The sequence below is a fragment of the Monodon monoceros genome, unplaced genomic scaffold, assembly GCF_005190385.1.
Source record: "Monodon monoceros isolate NGI ecotype Baffin Bay Population unplaced genomic scaffold, NGI_Narwhal_1 Super_Scaffold_22, whole genome shotgun sequence".
Classification (NCBI taxonomy): Eukaryota; Metazoa; Chordata; class Mammalia; order Artiodactyla; family Monodontidae; genus Monodon; species Monodon monoceros.
In genome coordinates, this window is record NW_021703779.1 from 94,958,933 (window position 1) to 94,977,165 (window position 18,233).

The 18,233-nt window shown below is 41.0% G+C and overlaps 1 protein-coding gene across 2 annotated transcripts in view; it reads right to left on the reverse strand.

Annotated features, from left to right (window-relative positions):
* The window catches only part of AMOT (angiomotin), a 60,507-nt gene that overhangs the window by 13,982 nt on the left and 28,292 nt on the right, over positions 1 to 18,233 (reverse strand). For both annotated transcript variants that reach the window (XM_029241476.1, XM_029241477.1), the window contains 3 exons: positions 16,911 to 17,055; positions 15,937 to 16,029; positions 13,277 to 13,422 (listed from right to left, as the gene is read on the reverse strand). In XM_029241476.1, the coding sequence (XP_029097309.1) occupies positions 13,277 to 13,422; positions 15,937 to 16,029; positions 16,911 to 17,055 (384 nt within the window). The remainder of the gene's footprint in view (positions 1 to 13,276; positions 13,423 to 15,936; positions 16,030 to 16,910; positions 17,056 to 18,233) is intronic.

Genomic DNA, 18,233 nt, shown 5'->3' on the forward strand with positions numbered 1-18,233 from the left:
AGTCCTGGTAATTACTCAATGTAATCATCACTGCTCTCCTGGAATGTTTCTGCTCCTCAAAAGTGAAGCTGCTGGGACTTCCCTGGTGGTCCAGTGGTTAAGACTCTGCGCTCCCAATGCGGGGGACACGGGTTCGATACCCGGTCAGGGAACTAGATCCCTCACGCCGCAACTAATGATCCCGCGTGCCGCAATGAAGATCCCGCATGCTGCAACTAAGACGCGGTGTAGCCAAAAAAAAAAAAAAAAACAGTGAAGCTGCCATGCAATGGTTCATCTTTAGTTTCTTTATTGACCAGCACTGCCCCCACCCCCAGTTCTTATTAAAAGAACACAGGTCACTTGTGATTTCTGCCTCACTCATGAGCCTGAGTTGATAACATTGGACCGTAATCTCTCAACTATCACTCTGGGACCTTTAAAGATATCTAAAGATGCAAAGTAATGAATCAAATCTAAGACTAAATGAGATCAAATATGATTCTTCCTCTTTGCAAGCTTATGAACCATAACCAAAAACAAAGGTAGAAGCAGGTTGGGACTAAGAGTTTGAGTTCTTTGTACCCTTGTAACTTCCAAGGCAAATCCCATCATGGTAAATCCCCGACTCCGTTGAAATGAAGGAATGAAGAGAATTTCAGAGCTTTTTAAAGAAGGCATACATACCCTCAACACCTAAGAAGATAGGGGAAAGTGCAGCCTTCCCAAATTGTTAGGAATGAGCAGATGGTGCTTCTTCATACCTATAATACTTGTGCGGGTGCCTCTCTTGCTAATAAAATCAACGCATGGACTCTTTCTAAAGTAGAAATTCTTCCAAGCTGGTCACATCTGTTATTATTATTTTCGTGAAACCTGCGGTTAGGGATACTCTCATTATTAAGATTTAAATGTGAAAATATAATTGATAACATGGTCCAAAGGAAATTCAAGAATTCAGCTCAACTCTAACTTTCCAACAAATTCTCAAGCCCTTGAGATACCTAGATAGACAGTTGCAATGTAAGAGGTTACCCACTTTACCAGCACTGCCCACATCCATTTAGCTGGGGCCAGACCAGCAGAACCAACCTGACACCCTCATTGCAGAAACCAGGTAAGACCTTCGTGGTAATGGGTCCAAATCACTGCTCTCTAGAATGTCCACTCAGACAGCAATAGCATGTGCTAATGGGGAAACTCTCCTTGTCTTATAACTGCTCTCTCTCCAAATTAGAATTGCTGAACTTTCTCTAGGTGGAAGAAAACTTATATTTTCCTACCAGACTTGCATTATGCCTTGCCTAGGTGACTGGGAAAACTTAAAAAATTCGTGCTACACTTCTTGACATTTCCTTTCATTCCAAGGCCTAGTTCAATCTAGCCTTGTAAACCAGTTGAGGTGAGTTATAAGTCTAAATGTTTTTATCCATTAGACCTTTCCCTAGTTAATAAAAGAAACAAAAATTGCCATTCTCATCCTCTCAATAAGCTTAAACCTTTCTTTCCTGGGAAATGCGACTATTTGTAATAACACTGACTAGGGCAATCAAGACCTTTAGGCCATGGATGCCTCTGCCTTCCTATTTGCTAAGCTTTGAATAATTGGAGAGCAGGAAATATCCTCTATCCTTTGCCTTTTGGGTTCTATAATCCTGATGAGCTATTTAAAGTTGAATGCACGTATTTGTGAATCGCTCTGAAAACCCTAGGGGAGCAGTGCAATGTTAATGCAGACAGTGTTAACTATAATTACTGAGGCTTACAGGAGTTATACTTAAAGGCAATTAAAGTTAGATAGTATGCAGTTCTTGCCTTGATGGTAAAGTACTGCAACATAAGCTCAGAGAACTGAAAAATAAGCAGTCAGGACTAGGTGTATTTCTCTATGCCCTGCCTTTCTTGAGAAAGGAATCCTCAATGTCTTAGCTAAGGAATCCCCAGCAGTGGAAGTCACTGAGCCAACTGTCTGGAAGGGAAAAGCAATAAAGGCCCAGAGAGTTTTCTGAGTTGGCTGAAGATAGTCACACAAGTCAGACAACTTCCACAAACCAGGCCAAGGAAAATCCCATCATGCTTTGCCACTGGGATGATTTTCCACAAGGTACCAGGACCTCTATTGTTGGCATAATTCTTCTACTTCCTTTTTTTTCACATATCTTTTTTTTTATTGTGCAAAGTGCCAATCTATTATGTCAGCAGATCCAAATAACAATCTAGTAGTATGGAAAATCAAGGACATTTGCAGATATTAAAACCAAGAGTCACGGACATTCAAGTCCCCAAAATAACTATTTTAATAAGAGAGAAAATTTTACAACATAATATCCAAATCCCCAGGAATTTTTCCAGATAATTTAAAAATTCACCAAACACTTTGCCTATCATAGTTTTCTCTGAGGGAAACTTTTACATCTTCCCTAACAAATCTCTTAACTTTATGTCCAATTATGAATCACAATAACCATATACAGGACCAAGAAAAAGTGCAGCTCAGCCATAAACACCAAGATCACCTAGTAAATGCTTAATACCTAGGTAATTTAGGGTACAAAAGGACAACTGTTGGAAGCTACCAGTGCGAGACCCTATAAAGATGCAATCCACAAAGTAGGCTATCTTCTAAGTTACATATTCTATGTTTTCTAGATCTCGTCTATACATAGAAAGGAACAAAGGTCTATGCGGCTTATTAACACCTGTACTATCCTGAACTTTATATGCTTCACTTTTTCCTTCATTATGGTAAATCCCCTTTTCTGCCTCTCTTCTATAAACTTATCTCCTGTGCTAAGTTCCTCAAATGTTAGCTCAGTAATTAAGACATCCTAGATCCCCAACTTCACCTTTCAATGCCATCAGAAATGTCAATGGTTCCTTCTAGGTAAAGAGAGAGGCCATACAGTAAAATTGTTAAGGTCATGAGCTCTGGCCTCAGGCTACCCCAGTCCAAATGTTGGCTCCCCACTTACTAGGTATGCAACCTGAGGAAAGCTACTTAATCTCCCTGAACTTCCCTTTACTCATTCATACATAACATAGAGATGATGATAATTTGATATACCTCTAAAAGGAGCAAATGATATAACAAATGAAGTGCTTAGTAGAGTGTCCGGCACAAAAAGTGCACAGAGTTTTCTTTTTTAAAGAAAAAGTTAATCCCAAGTCACACATACTCTAGTCCTCTCAACATTGAACATTCATTCCAGATAGCCTTGACATGGTTCTCATTATCTCAATAACTCTAATTAACACATCAATTAAGACATTAAAAACACAGCTATTTTTCCCCAGGAAGACATATAACACTAGGCCTCAAACCCTTCATGCAACAGAGCTTCAGATATCTTTTTTTTGTTTTTGTTTTGTTTTTTTTTTGCGGTACACGGGCTTCTCACTGTTGTGGCCTCTCCCGTTGCGGAGCACAGGCTCCGGATGTTCAGGCTCAGCGGCCATGGCTCACGGGCCCAGCTGCTCCGCGGCATATGGGATCTTCCCGGACTGGGGCACGAACCTGTGTCCCCTGCATCGGCAGGCGGACTCTCAACCACTGTGCCACCAGGGAAGCCCCGAGCTTCAGATATCTTTATAGGGCAAGGCCTTTCATTGGAGATACAATTAGAAGAGAGTACTGAGTAGCTGCAAGGACACCATATTCTCTCAAAATGACACGATTTAGAGGGCACCTCCACTTTGTGAGAGATACTTTACCTATAGTCAAAGGTACTGTTTAACTAAAGACACTTAGGCAGAGCTCATTCCCTGCCACACACGCATGTGCGCGCGCACACACACACACACACACACACACACACACACACACACCAGGAATTTCTATTTGACAGCAAATTGAAAGGTAAAGGAACAAGGTGGCAATCAGGAGACTTGGGTTCTTGTCTTAGCTCTGTTTTTAATAGTAATTTGCTTCCCTGTTCTCAGCCTCAGAGTCCCCATTTGTTAAAAAAAAATGATGGGGGTTTTGGGGGGTCAGCAAACCAAAATGGTCAGCAGTGGGCCAAATCCAGCCATGCCCATTCATTTACCTATTGGTTAGGGCTGCCTCCCTGCCATAATGGCAGAGTTGAGCAGTTGCAGTTGCAAAAGAAACTCTACGGTCCACAAAACTGAAAATATGTACTATCTGGTCCTTTATAAATAAGGTGCCAGCCCTTGGAGTGATTTTCAAACTGTGTTCCACAGTCCTAGTGTTCTAAGGAGTGCTTCAGAAGCCACTACAATGGGTGAGTTGTATCAAGTGGCTCCACTTTTATGTGTTTTACAATGAGGGTTCTACATAAAAATTTCAAAAAAAAGACTGTTACATCTTTGAAGATACATATGAATATCCAGTTGACCCTTGAACAGCATGGGGGTTAGGGGTGCTGACCCTCCCTGCAGTCGAAAATCCATGTATAACTTTATAGTCAGCCCTCCATATATGCGGTTCCTCCATATCCACAGTTCCATATCCAGGGATTCAATCAATGGCAGATTGTGTAGTACTATAGTATTTACTACTGAAAATGTCTGCATATAAGTGGATTCACACAGTTCAAACCAGTGTTGTTCAAGGGTCTACTGTATATATGTTCTTGTGCTTTGTCTTTTTGCCCTAAAGAATGGGCTTCCCATCTTACCTCACTCCATCATCTTTTCACACTTGACACTTCAGCATGGTTAAATAACTTTAGGTTCCCGAGGATCCCCTTGTATTTTAGCCCTCATTGCCTTTGGATATGGCATTCTCTCTCTTAGGAACGCCTTGCCCACTAGGTTTTAAGAAGTTTAAAAAAAGCAACAAAAAACCAGCAACAGTAGGATAGACAGATGTCTATCTAATAGTCTTTCAATTCACAAATATTTTATGAATCTAAGCTTCCCCTTTTCATCTTCAACACTGACCAGTAACTAAGGGGACTGGACAAAATGGGATCCTAGAAATCTGTATAGGCATATTCTTGGAGGTAAAAAAAACCCCATAAAAGTCCTGCCTTCGTTTGTGTGTATGTACATGTAAGAGACAGATCACATAAGGTGTGTACTCTCCATAGGATCCTAGATGATTTATTTTTCTATGCCTTTAGTGTTCAAGGAAGTGAAAGTTCACTTGAAAAGTTTCTAAAGCCAAGGTAGTGGTTCTGGTGTAGAGACAAGTACCCACAGATCTCTAGAAGAAGCCAGAACCGAGTTCCCTCTAGATACTCAGTGAATGGGGGAACTCATTCCATCCATTTAAATTTTCTTACCAAATGCCAATTTTCAAAAACCTGTCAAAACCCCCCTTCCCTAGCTTCCCTAAACCTGTGTTCTCCTAACATGGTTCCTTAAACCATTCTTACTTTCTGTCTTGATCTTTTAGACCCACCTTCCCTTCCAATTTCATCCCCATCTCCTGCTATACCCCAAAGGTCCAATCTATGGTAGTTTACTCTTTTACCTCTATACTGATGGTTCTTAACTGGGGGTGATTTTATCCCCAGGGAACATTTAGCAATGTGTGGAGACGTTTTTGGTTGTTACATCTGGGGGTAGGTTGCTATTGGTATCTTGTGACTGGAAGCCAAGGATACTGCTCAACACCCCACCATGCACAGGACAGCCTCCTCCATCACTATCACCAAAGAATTATCTGGCCCCAAATGTCAATAATGCTGAGGTTGAGAAACCTTGCTCTCCACTTCAGCACTACTGGAGATTTCCTTCATGCCACAATTCTCATAACTGCTTACATTCATATTTTAATGTTATTATTACTCTCTTTAGTCACAGACCCCTAGCTGAGGGCAAGATTTCTCACTCTGAAACAATGTGCCCCAATGTGCTTTCATCTTTATCCAAACTGATATCCCTTCAATAGTTCAGCCATTATAATAATTTATCCTGTTTTTCCAGTCTCCAAATCTTGGAATTATTGTCCTTTCTTCCCTCTTTCCTTTGACCACCATATCCAATCTGTCACTATATCTTAATTTTAAATAACATCTCTCATATTCTTTCATTTCCTTATATTTTCATAGCCTACATAGTTTAAGTCCTTATTTCACAACTAAATGATTAGAATAATAACTTAATAGATCTTCTTACTTTGTTGCCCTCTCCCATCTACACACAAGCACATATGCACAGATGAATACACACACACATACACACACGCACAATCAGTCCATCTGACATACAATTGCTATAACAGACTTGCTCAAGTAGAACATTATGGCACTGCCTTATTTAAGAACAAAAGCAATCTACTGCTAGCACATCCATTGAACTACTATTGATTAGGTACCTACTACATATCGAAGGCAACTTTACACCTCCTCTCTCACTTCTTTAGACCACAGCTATTCTTTCTCATCCATATTTTAAACCACTTGGTATTTTTCAATTCACCCCCCGATCTACTGTCTCATTGTCCCCTGTCCATCCTAGATATGCCTCTTAGAAATGCCTTTGTCAATGTTCTAGGCTCCTACTGCCTTACAATTCTACCAGGCCTACTATGCAAATGATCAACCTTTGTATTAGTCTGATCATTTCTTCATCCTTCCTCACCATATCAGTAAACTCTCAAGGAGTTCTTCCTGAATAATCTTACCTGACCCTGATCGCTGCTTTTCCCTAGAGCCTCTTAGAACGTGCACTCTATTAGCAGTCATTTTATAAGATTTTGTTCAAGTGTGGATTCATTCATTCAACAGATATTTACTAAATGTTTATCACACATCAGGCCCTATTCTACATCTGAGAGCAGTAGTGATGCAATGGGAGGCAAGACAGTCTGTGCCCCATTGAAGGGCAGTACCCCATAAGCCACTTAAGGATAGGGCCCTCTATTTTCCTTCATATCTCTCTTAGGTTCTAGATCTAGTTCATTTTTCACTACACTCTTGGTGACCAGTTAATATTAAATAACTGTCAAATACAAAAACAAGAATGAGCATAGCTTAGCTGTAACAGTGAAAATATAAAAATAATAAACACACACATTCATAAATGTATTCACTTTGCTTGGAAAGTCAAGATAAGGGTTTCAGATCATTCCTATTAAGAGATACGTTTTTAAAGGGGAGTCATAAAATTGGGAGGAAGAACAGCAGGAAGGCAACCTATTGAAGAATAGAGCAAATACTCTTGAGCTCAATCAATCATGTTTTTCCATTGCACTTCTGCAATAATTTGAACCCATTCCCAAGCATTTGGCAGATCTCTTAACCCCCTTCTGACTCAGGAAAATCTGATCCCTGCAAATGAATACCACGTGATGGCATCTCTTCCCTCCTTCCAACAACTGCAGATGTCTTTCAAATTTATTTTTTCAAGGATGGCTATACACAAAATTACCTCTAGGGCCCCTAAAGCTACCCATTTGTCTCAGCCATTTGTAAGGAAGTGATTTAATCATCGACCTTCTCCATTTATTCACTGGTGGACAAAGCATAGTATGGGATATTTTGGAATTAAGAGATCTGGGTTTTCTTCCAGATGTATTACTAACTGTATAAACTGTCTGCACTTTAATTTCCTACTCTACTGAAACTTCCAAGCTTCATAGTGGGGATGTAGTAAGTATTTGGAAATATTTTTGAAAGGTTAAAAATACATGGTAGGAGTGAATAGGCAGAACACAGAGGATTTTTAGCACAGTGAAAATATTCTGTATGATACCATAATGATGTATACATATAATTACATACATTTACCAAACCCACAGAATGTATACTACCAAGAGTGAACCCTAATGTACACTATGGACTTCGGGTGATTATGTGTCAGTGTAGGTTCATCAGCTGTAACAAATGTACCCCTCTGGTGGGGGAAGGTGATAACAGGGGAGGCTGTGCATATGTGGCAGCAATGAGTATATGGGGAAGTCTCTGTACCTGTCCCTCAATTTTGCTGTGAACATAAAACTGCCCTAAAAAAGTAAAGTCTTAATAAATAATAAAAATATATAATATGGATAGAGGGGGTGGGCTACTATTATTAGGTACATGAACACCAACATATACACACACTCTGATGACTAAAGGACATTGAGACCAATAATACAGAACTAAGTCCAGTGTCACAGAGGCCATCCTTCATTATGTCTGGTTTTCATCTTCCCTTCTATCACCCAGAACTCCAAACACTTATGGTGTCACAAATGTCACAACTGAAGTGTACTTTCTTTGCTCCTCTCCTTCATACAACTAAGTTATATGTTACTCCATGAGCCTTCAGTGATTTCCATTTGATCTTATTTAGCCTTGCCCAGGAGCCCACGGCTCCAAGTAAGAGTTCCCTCTGAAGCAATTTGGTAACACTACCCTGGTATTAGCAAGTTGCCTGTGTCCACTGCCAAGAAGCTGTGGTCTACTGGTAGATATTAAAAGAATTGAAGAGTAAAAAAAAAAAAAAAACACGCCTAGAAACTTGCTACCAAGGGAATGGAGTTCATTCTCTTAAGGAGGCTAAAGAAAAATACACAAGACTTTCAATTTGGGAATTTCAAAAGCCAAAATCATAGGAAAAACTGAGAAAATCAAGCTTTGAGAAGTAGCTCCACCTCTATTGGGGGTGGGGAACATAATTTCTTATACTGAGTGGAGCAATACCTACTTCAAAGAAAATATGCTGCCATAAATATGGGAAAAGTCATCCTTAGATGAAATGCCCTTCAAATAAGTCAACAGAACACTCTGGAAGATTCCTGGGTAGATATGTATTTTATCTGAATTCCTATCAATACTCTCAATGCACACATAATTCATACCCTCAGATCTTCTATCACATTTATAATCCATTATAACAATTGTATGAGTTTTACCTATACCAACAAAATCCTACTGTTTGAGGATTATTTTGGATTAGACATATAAATGTCTATGCCTAGGACATCTTCCTCTAATATTGGGAAAGAAGGAGACTAGTTATGGTGCTGTGTGGATAAGTGTGATAACAGAAAATGATGTATCTCTGAAACCAAAGAGACAAATCAAATAAATGGCAAGAGATCTAGAAATAAGAGAAAATATGAACCATGAAGAATAATGGTGGAAATGAGGTGAAACAATATGAATTTAGTTTTAGAGAATTGAGAGGAGTGGCAAAATGACTCTGGAAAATGCACTGCCACTCAGAGATTTCACTGCAATGTCTAAATGTCTGCACCAGACATTGCAGTTGAGAAAAGGTTAACACTTGGGTCCTTTTTTCCCCTGAATCTCTGTGGCTGTCAATCTAGCCTAAAGCCAAAGAACAAGGCTCACTGGCTCTTTCTGCCAGCCCTCCCACATTTCGCTCTATCCCTTCCTATGCACTCTGCTCAGTAAGCAGCCCACCCGCAGCATCTTCCCTCTTTGATCTTGCCAGGGCCTTTTTCCCACCATCCCTGAAACAATTACCCAAGCAGTGGCTCGGCTCTGGATCATCATAAGACAGCAGCCGGCCAGAAGCCTGGGCTGCCTTGAGCCCTGTGAGTGGATATGCCAGGCATCTGTCAAAACTCTCCAGTGAGGTCAAATTAGTGGGGGGCAGAGGGAGGTCTCTTTGAATGGGAGAATACCATGGTTGCTGTAGGACACAGAATTCTTTTGACTTGGAGTTTAATGAACCTCCACTTCAACAGGACCTACGTGTCCCGAAAGATAAGGGCAGGGATGGAAAGGCACCATTTACGCCAGCCAGCTTCCTGCTGCATAAGCTGTAGATTGGTGGCAAGACCTGGATTATAGTGAATCACCAAAAAACAGGTCTGCTCTTTAGAGTGCTATCCCCTTCTCAGCAAGATACCGTATCCCTCGATGTCAGCAGAGCAGGGTCTGTGAGAGAATCTGTGCTGAACTTGGAAGAGGAAGGAAGTTGTGATTGCAGGAGAAAGTTCTCTGTAAGCCTGAGGCACCATTTCTGTATAGAGCTTAGAGCACAGTGAATGTTGAGTGTCATGGGCAAAAGACTTAATAGGATTAAAAAGATGGAATGGATTTTAGGAAAAGTATCTAAATGAGGACCTTGTAAAGAGAAAGACATAAATATATGCAAGAGTCTTCAGACCATTAAAGTAGTCATAACCGTTCCCTAACCATCTTTTTTTTTTATTGAGATATAAATGACTTGTAACATTACATGAGTTTCTGGTGTACAACATAATGAGTCAATATATGTGTCAACCTGACCATCTTGATGCAATGCAAAATAGTTAAACCTGAGTGGCCTTGCACTTAGTAGGCTAAGAAAATACTCCCTAGAATAAAGGCTTAATTTGGAAAAGTTCCCCTAATTCTCATTTGCTAAGTAGACTAGAGAGGTTTTCCCTAGAAGAACTTCTAAGGAAAATGCATGGTGCCATTTGTAAGCCATAACTAAATTATCTGTTTCTATGAGACATAGGCAGGCATCTGACATATCCCTCTGCCTTCCAACATGACCTGACTTGAGCCATCTCCAACAGATAGAGGGATATATTTCCTATTTGTGAATACTCTTATTGATTTAGAAATGCTCACTAATTTTGTGAAGGAATCACAATGAAGAAACCTTACTAGATTAGTTCCAGGGCTACCTACTCACCTTAAATACCTCCTAAACGTTCTGTACTTAAAAATTTTACCCCAGGAAAAATGAGACCTAGTGGGGGTTGAGTCACAGCAAAAAAGCAAAACTTCAGTTATCAATTCCTGTCTTTGAAGATAAAGGAAAGGAATGTTTTCCTTTGAATATTATGGAGAAGATAGGACAAATACCACCCAGGAGCAGACTTAGCTCTGATAGGCTACTAAAATGAAAAGGAAAATAGGAATCTGTGGATTTTCCCTGAGATGTGGTTTAAAGCCCCTATATGTGCTAGAGGTGGCTTGAGAGTCTGGAAGGCATTACATGGCCTCTGCCTCTGATTCCACTGGGTAGAAGCTTGCTCTCCCCATCAAAGGTTCCGCCTCCTTTAGCAACAGCAACTCAGAATTTCCCAACAACTAGACTCCATGCAAAAGAACAGGTTGGATGAGGACTAAAAAATTAACAATAATTGATGAGTTCATGTGAGATATCTCTGACCACTAGATGCCATCATTCAATCCTAGCCCAATATTTAGAGCTTCTTCTTTAAATTGTAAATCTACATATTTTGGAGCAGGGCCTTGGAAAATGACTAAAAATCTCTGGAACAAATTCCCAGAAAAGCCTCAGAAGTCTGAAGTCAGAAATATATGTCAGGCAACTGTTTCAGTGAGGGCTGCCCGGTGGGAACTACAGATTAAGATCCTCTCCGTACAAGTATACTAGTTCCACGATTAACAACCAGTTACCACTGAGCCCTCAGACACTGCAAACCAAGATGGTTGCAGAATCTTTGTTTCCATTTATCTCCAACTGGAGGGGCACCCTTCCAGGAGGGGCAGTGGGGCTGTTTATATACCCCAATCTCAAAGCAGTCCAGACAAGCTTCTCATAGTCTGTTGAAAAACAGGGGTCCAATGGGTAAAGCAATTTCTTTTCAAATTAAAAGATGCAGAGGTTACTAAATCTGAACAGGCGCCCACATTTTCTTTTTGGGAGTGGAACCAAAGGATGATTCAGACAGGGAGACAGGCAGCAGGGTCTAGGGAATGAAGAGTCATGAGATTCCAGTTTTATTCCTGGCTCTGCCCAAGACTTGCCATGTGACCACGAGCAAACTACTCAGCGGGTCTCTCAGTTTTCCCTTCTCTAAAAGAATACAGTCTTATCCCTGTCCTATAATTTACTCTGTCATTTCCTTGCAAAAAGGGAAAAGAAGGGAATATATGAGGTATGGCGAAGGGCTGGCTAAAGGGTGTGCTAAGCTCTTAAGACCTGGACACCAAGCATGTACAAGTATCCCTCATTTTCAATAAAGCAACTTGGCAGTATTTCTGATCTAGACAACTGATGAAGCAGAACATCAGCCTGACTTTATACAACCTGAAGTTTAACAATTAAGCAATTCAGGTTAAAGGACATCATAGGTTAGATGGCATCACCTACTAGAAAATCATGAGCCCACAATATAGCTCCAACAAGTGTGTTAACACCCACAAAAGAAATCAAAGGATATCTGTAAGTCGGGAGATCTTTAAGAACTAGACATTCTTACTAAGGGAGAGGAAGCAGGCAATGAATGAAAGTAGGAAAGATACCTCACCTGCAATAGCCAGAATGCTCAAGGTTTGGTCACTAAACACTTTTTTGTAATCTCAAGTTTATAAAGAGTTCAGCTTCTTATAATGGAGGCTATTTTTTTCTTTTAAAACAATTCCAATTTTAGAATAGACAAGTCAGTGAGATGTGAAATTTTCTTTACCAAGTTACATTTTAGCATCATTTTTTTGCTGGAATATACCCATTCCCTGAAGTGCAAAACATCTAAGACCTAGTAGTACTCCAATACAATGACGACTGACATCCAAGATTAATGAATGACAGGCCAGCAGCAAAGTTCCCTCTATTTCATATAAACACAGCTTAGTGTTGCAATTGAGTAACATCTACATTGAGAGTAATCAGATACATATTAATCAGATGCTTAGTAGTTTGGGGGCCCTTGCATTTGTCAAGGAAAGGCTCCATCCTTGCACACAAATAACTGAGAACTTCACCCTACCACATACCTACATTCCAGAACCTAGCCAGTAAGAGCCAGGGCAGAGCTCTTGGCCTACCATAAACTGTAAATGGTCCTTGGATCCCATCCTGTGCCAGGCACCCCAAGATTGCTTCTATTCAAAAATCAATCTGCAAAATAAATCCAACAAGAGGCATAGCCCTCAAGATTCATTTTTTTTGCCTGAGAGGACCAACTTCCCACTGAGCATGGGGAGACAAGGACCATTCTGATTTCAACATCCTTGGAGTACCTTAAAAGTGTGTGTGTGTGTGTGTCTGTGTGTGTGTGTGTGTATGTATGTATACATACACACACGTGTACATATACATATGTAAGTGTATATATATATATATATATATATAAAATCTGTCATAGGCTTAATTTAAGGCAGGGCTAGGTACACAGTCAGAACTTAGGGAAGGCAGGTGGTTAGCTTATTATATGAATGAGCAAATGAAAATTTATCCTTGACCTTGGTGACTTTCTAATCTGAAGCAAAAAGAAGGAACTTGAAGAGAAGAAAAAACAAATCAAAGTCTACTCACATCAGCACAGTTATAACTAGAAGTAGCAGATGGAACCTTCCTGTTGGGGGATGATGCAGCTGCCAGTTCGCCAAAGTGGGGGGCCCCCAGTGCCCTTGGTTCCCCAGCTCTTCTACCCTTAGACTCATATGCTACCCGAGGAAACTACACATACCTCTTCCTCCAGCTTTACCACCTTGGCCTGGGCGTTGCTCAGGGCCTGGTCTCGGATTTCAATGTGTCGCCTTTGGTCCTCGTTGGTAGAACGGGCAGTGGCCAGCTCCGCTTCCAGCTTCTCCTTCTCCCGTTGGCTCTCCTTATCTATCAGGACATGAAATATCAATACTGCCATTCCAGAGCTAGCTCAAAACCTTACCTGAGCAAAACTGACAATAATCCCCGTTACTAGACGCTCTAGTGTCCTCACACACAGCCACAAGAACCAGGACACCGAGATCTGGACTCTTATCACTGGCTCTACCACTAACTTGCTGTATAAATTCAGAAGCCACTTAACAACGGTGGTTGTGCAGAAGCAGTGAGAAAGTAGATGTAAAAAGTGTTGTGGAAGGTATTATACAAAGAAGAATATACACACATACACATACACACACACATATGTCAGAAGAACAGGTAGGCTTGTCTCCTCAATTTTATTTCTCAGTCTTGTCTTGGCCAATGAGCAATTGAGCCTCCACAAATTTTCCCCACTGTTTCCTCGTGACAGTATATTAAATTGATATAAAAATGGTATTTCATAAAATGCATAAAACCTTTACTCACTAACATGATTTTCTAACTGAGGTCAATCCATGATCACATTGTAGCTACAGATGACCATGACACATGTAGTTATGCCTCATGCCTTTCTAGGTCCCTCCCCTTTTAACCAGGACAGACCTCATACCAGAAACTCAAATGAGAGGTTTTGATTCTCATTGGGAGGTAGAGTGCCCTTCCTCTCAAGACATTGATATATAAGTTTGTAGGAAAGACTTTAATAGGACAGCCTCACCTTCCTTCCCACTCTGACTTTACATATCTATTCAGATGTACCTTGGGAAGAAATAAACATTTGTTGAATACTTATTGCATACCGAGTATTGTACTAAATTAATCCTCAGAACAACCATACACGGCAGGTGTTGTATTATTCTCTTCTCCATCGTGCATATGAGAAAACACAGCCTCTGAGGGCTTGAGTAACTTGTACCAGGTCCCACAATTGGAGAGTAAGTAGTGGAGCCCACACTTAAGGCCAGGTTGTTCTAAGCTTTTTATACTGTACCACACGGCCTTCTCCTAGGATGGCATTGGTCTGGCCTCTCTAGGGGGCCTTTTCAAGAGGGCTTTCTTGGCTCCTGACACACTTCCAACCCTGTGGCACCCTGTTGACGCCCAAAGGCAAAAGAAATTAAAGTCATGTCCTCTTCCCTGCCTACTAGGTAGAGTCCACTTTTCCCTTCTAGAACCATTTGACAAAGTCTTTCACCCTGCTGTGAATACAATTTGACCTACTAAATTACCACATTTTATAAACCAGCAGCAGAACTCCTAGGACACCTGAAATACCATCTCCATGCAGGGAGAAGTGTGAAGTAGCAGATCCAGGGCCAAGGATCCATACATTTTCTGTTTTGTTTTATGCTGGGAGGCTGCCACCCTCTCCACCAGTGAAGTAGCTTCCAAGGTAACTGTGACACTGCAAAAGCAACTTCACAACAATTTACACTAAACACTGATGACACCAGAAAAACTACATTCCTTTCTCTAAGACATACTGACAGAGGAACAGGAGGCTCAGGGAAATGAGGAAGAAAAAAAAAGCCCCAGTTCTAAAGCCAAAGCACAAGAGAACAACCCAGGAAGGGAGGGAGATATTGTTAAGTGAAGATCAAACAACTTGTAAAAGCTGACTGGAAGCCGCATGGAATGACTTGAAAGGGTCATGTGGAGGCCCAGCAAAGATGGGGCCTGACAAGTCCCCACCAAGCGCCCTCCAGCTGGGAACCACACTGGTGGAGGCTAGGGGTAGGGGATACCAACTATGGGCATCTGCAGGAGTCAGGGTAGATCATCTGTTTTCCCCGAAAATCACTCTCCCTATGGACTCAATCCACTGTGTAGTTTTTATTGCTGGTTTTACTGTGGCAATTGGAAAGAATGAGGCATTGTCTAGCTGGGTGGAGTCCATTAGGGACCCGATAAAGAAGAAGATTAATTCATTGTCAGGGTCCTAGGAGTATTTCCAGACAAAGGAAACACTATTAGGAGGAAGACATAGCTCTGCCCTCCCCCACACCCTCCAACTCCACACCAGGGTCACTAGTTGAGGCCTTAGCAGCGGTCTCCCTCCAGCTACCCTTGCAATCCCCCAACATGGAATGATATGATACAATACAGGGTGTTTAAGGGAGCCCCAGGTACAAGTTGGGTATTCTAAGCACTAATCATTAATCCTGCATGTTAATCCCATCTCTTCCAGAGCCAACACATGCAGCCTTCAATGATAAATCCCTTCAATATTAAGGAACCCCAAGTTTATCAAGGTCCTTTTCAGCTAGCATGACAAAAAGCAGGGATTCCAAGGGGCTTCTCTGTTTCAATACAGAAGGAGTTATGTTGATGTGACTAGATGTTGCAGCAAGCAGCCTTCTTGGCCGGAAGGAAAAGAACACAATCTCCCAACTTCATGCTTGAACAGGAAAAAGAATCCTTAGATGACATTCACTCTGCCCTGGCTGTTCTAGAAGGCTAAATAGAACTGTGTAACCTTTTCATACACCTCACTCCCACCCACATATTAACACCTGCTGCTGCAGCTTTCAGACTTACTTTTTGCAAAGAGCTGAGAGATGGTTTTTCTGGTATCTTCTGACCCCTCATATTCCTTCTCTGCAAGCTGCTTGTTGGCCGTCTCTAGACGCTCTGTGGAATTTGGAGACAATCAACAGGGCCCTAAGGACAAACTTCCAAGCACATGCTATTTGCCCTCTAAACAGTGATCTTGGGCAAAACAAGCCTGTCTCTTCTTGTTACACAAGAAGGGGTGACACAGATATAGGTTTGCAAATGTGGATCCCAAAACCATACTAGACCATGACGGGGAAGGAGGAGGTGAGTACTTTACTACTTTCACTCCTCACTGACAAAACCTTAGTGCAGATTTCTAAATTCCAACCAAGGAATCCATCCCTGAATATATGATAGCTTTCATTCACCAGGAAAAAAAATCATCAAAGTTATTACAAAATCTTTAAACCTGGAAAGGAAGAGAGGTAATACAGACTATGGGGACAGGCCAAGTGGCTCCAGGAGACCCGGGAGGGATACTGTCTGATTCACACATCAGTTCATCCCACTTTGATTAAGAAAGCTTAGGACCAGACACTATTGTAGTCACGAAAACCTAGCCTGGTCTATGCTCTGCAATTTGCTGACTATCCTAGTGGGCTGGACAAGACCTAGAAGCCTCGCCATGTGCTCCTTAGCTTAGCCCTTCCCTTCACCATCCTTTTTTTTTAAATTGAAGTATAGTTGATTTACAATGTTGTATTAGTTTCTGGTTATAGCAAAGTGATTCAATGATTATATATATATATATATATATATACACACACACACACACACACACACACACATATATATACATATATATATATATTCTTTTTCATATTCTTTTTCATATGGTTTATCACAGGATATTGAATATACTTCTCTATGCTATACAGTAGGACCTCGTTGTTTACAGTAGGACCTTATTGTTCCCTTCACCATCTTGACTGATGCTTCAGAAGTGATTCCCTCACCTCTCAGATCCCTGTTGAAGTCATGCATCCTTCGAATCTCGCCCTCAAGCTTGTTTCTCATGGCTTTCTCCAGGGCCTCTCTTTTGGAGGATGACTTCACAAGGTTCTCATATGCCTCTGAGACACGCTGGATTTCTGTCTCCACCTGAACAACAACAAAAATGAAAGATAGTGATGATGACAGGAAGTTGATGGGGAAGACGATCTGAAAACATATATGTAAATCCTTAATGACAACTTCTCCCAGGGCTTTACAGATGGCCAGGAGGCAAGCATAACACAGTCAGATGAGAAAAGTTTCCTGGAAGAATTTCTAAGTTCAACTCTGAGCTCAGTAATTAACTCACCAGGTCACGAGATTTCCTCAGGTTAAAAACAAATACATGTTTCTGCCTTCAGAGAAGGTGGTAAGAGAGGATAAATTTCATAAGTATAGTTATAAATGATTTTCCTTTCCAAATAAGAATTTCTTAATTTTGAAAATATTAATAATAATGTATATAGTTATTGCAGAGTGTTCAAAGGGCTTTCATATGTTTATTTCAATCCGGGATGATATTGGCCTACACAAGGGTACCTCTCCCCATTTTAGCAGAGAGAAGACTTCAACGGCCTTTTCTAGAGCAAGTCAGTGGCAGAGGTGAACCCTAAAAACCCGAAGCCTCAGCCTCATGTAGTTAGTTCAGTTCAATTTAACAAACATTTACCAGGGGCCAAGTATTACAAGAACTCTTTAAAGCACTGTAGGGTGTGTAGATATGAATGAGGACATTATAACTGCCCTCAAGAAGCTTTCAGTCTAATCAAGTAAAAGAATATAGGGAAAGATACATTATTAAGAAAAGTAGGAGTAAAGTTATAAAGTGTAGGGGAGGAAGAGGTTATTCCTGCTTGGGGGTGAAGTGAGAGGAGAAGAATTTCAGGGAGGAGGTGGCATTTAGAGTCGGATCCTGAAAGCTGGGTCAGATTTCAATGAGCAGAGGTGAGGGGAAGGGTATTCTATTCTGAGTGAGCGAATGCATTCCCAGAATGACCAGTAGTCTCGTTTGGCTGGACACTGTGGGGTACACAGGGGGAAGCTGGTAAGATCTGGCTGCAAAGACAGATTGGAGTCAGATCATAAAAGGGCTTTAATGCCAGGCATTTGGACTTTATCCCGTAGTCAGTGGGAAACCAGAACAGATTTTTTAACAGAAACTCACAATCAGAGTTGTTAACAGAAACTCATGATCAGAGCTGTGTTTTATGACACCCCAGCAAATCTTGTAAAAGGGAAACACACACACACACACACACACACACACACACACACACACACACACA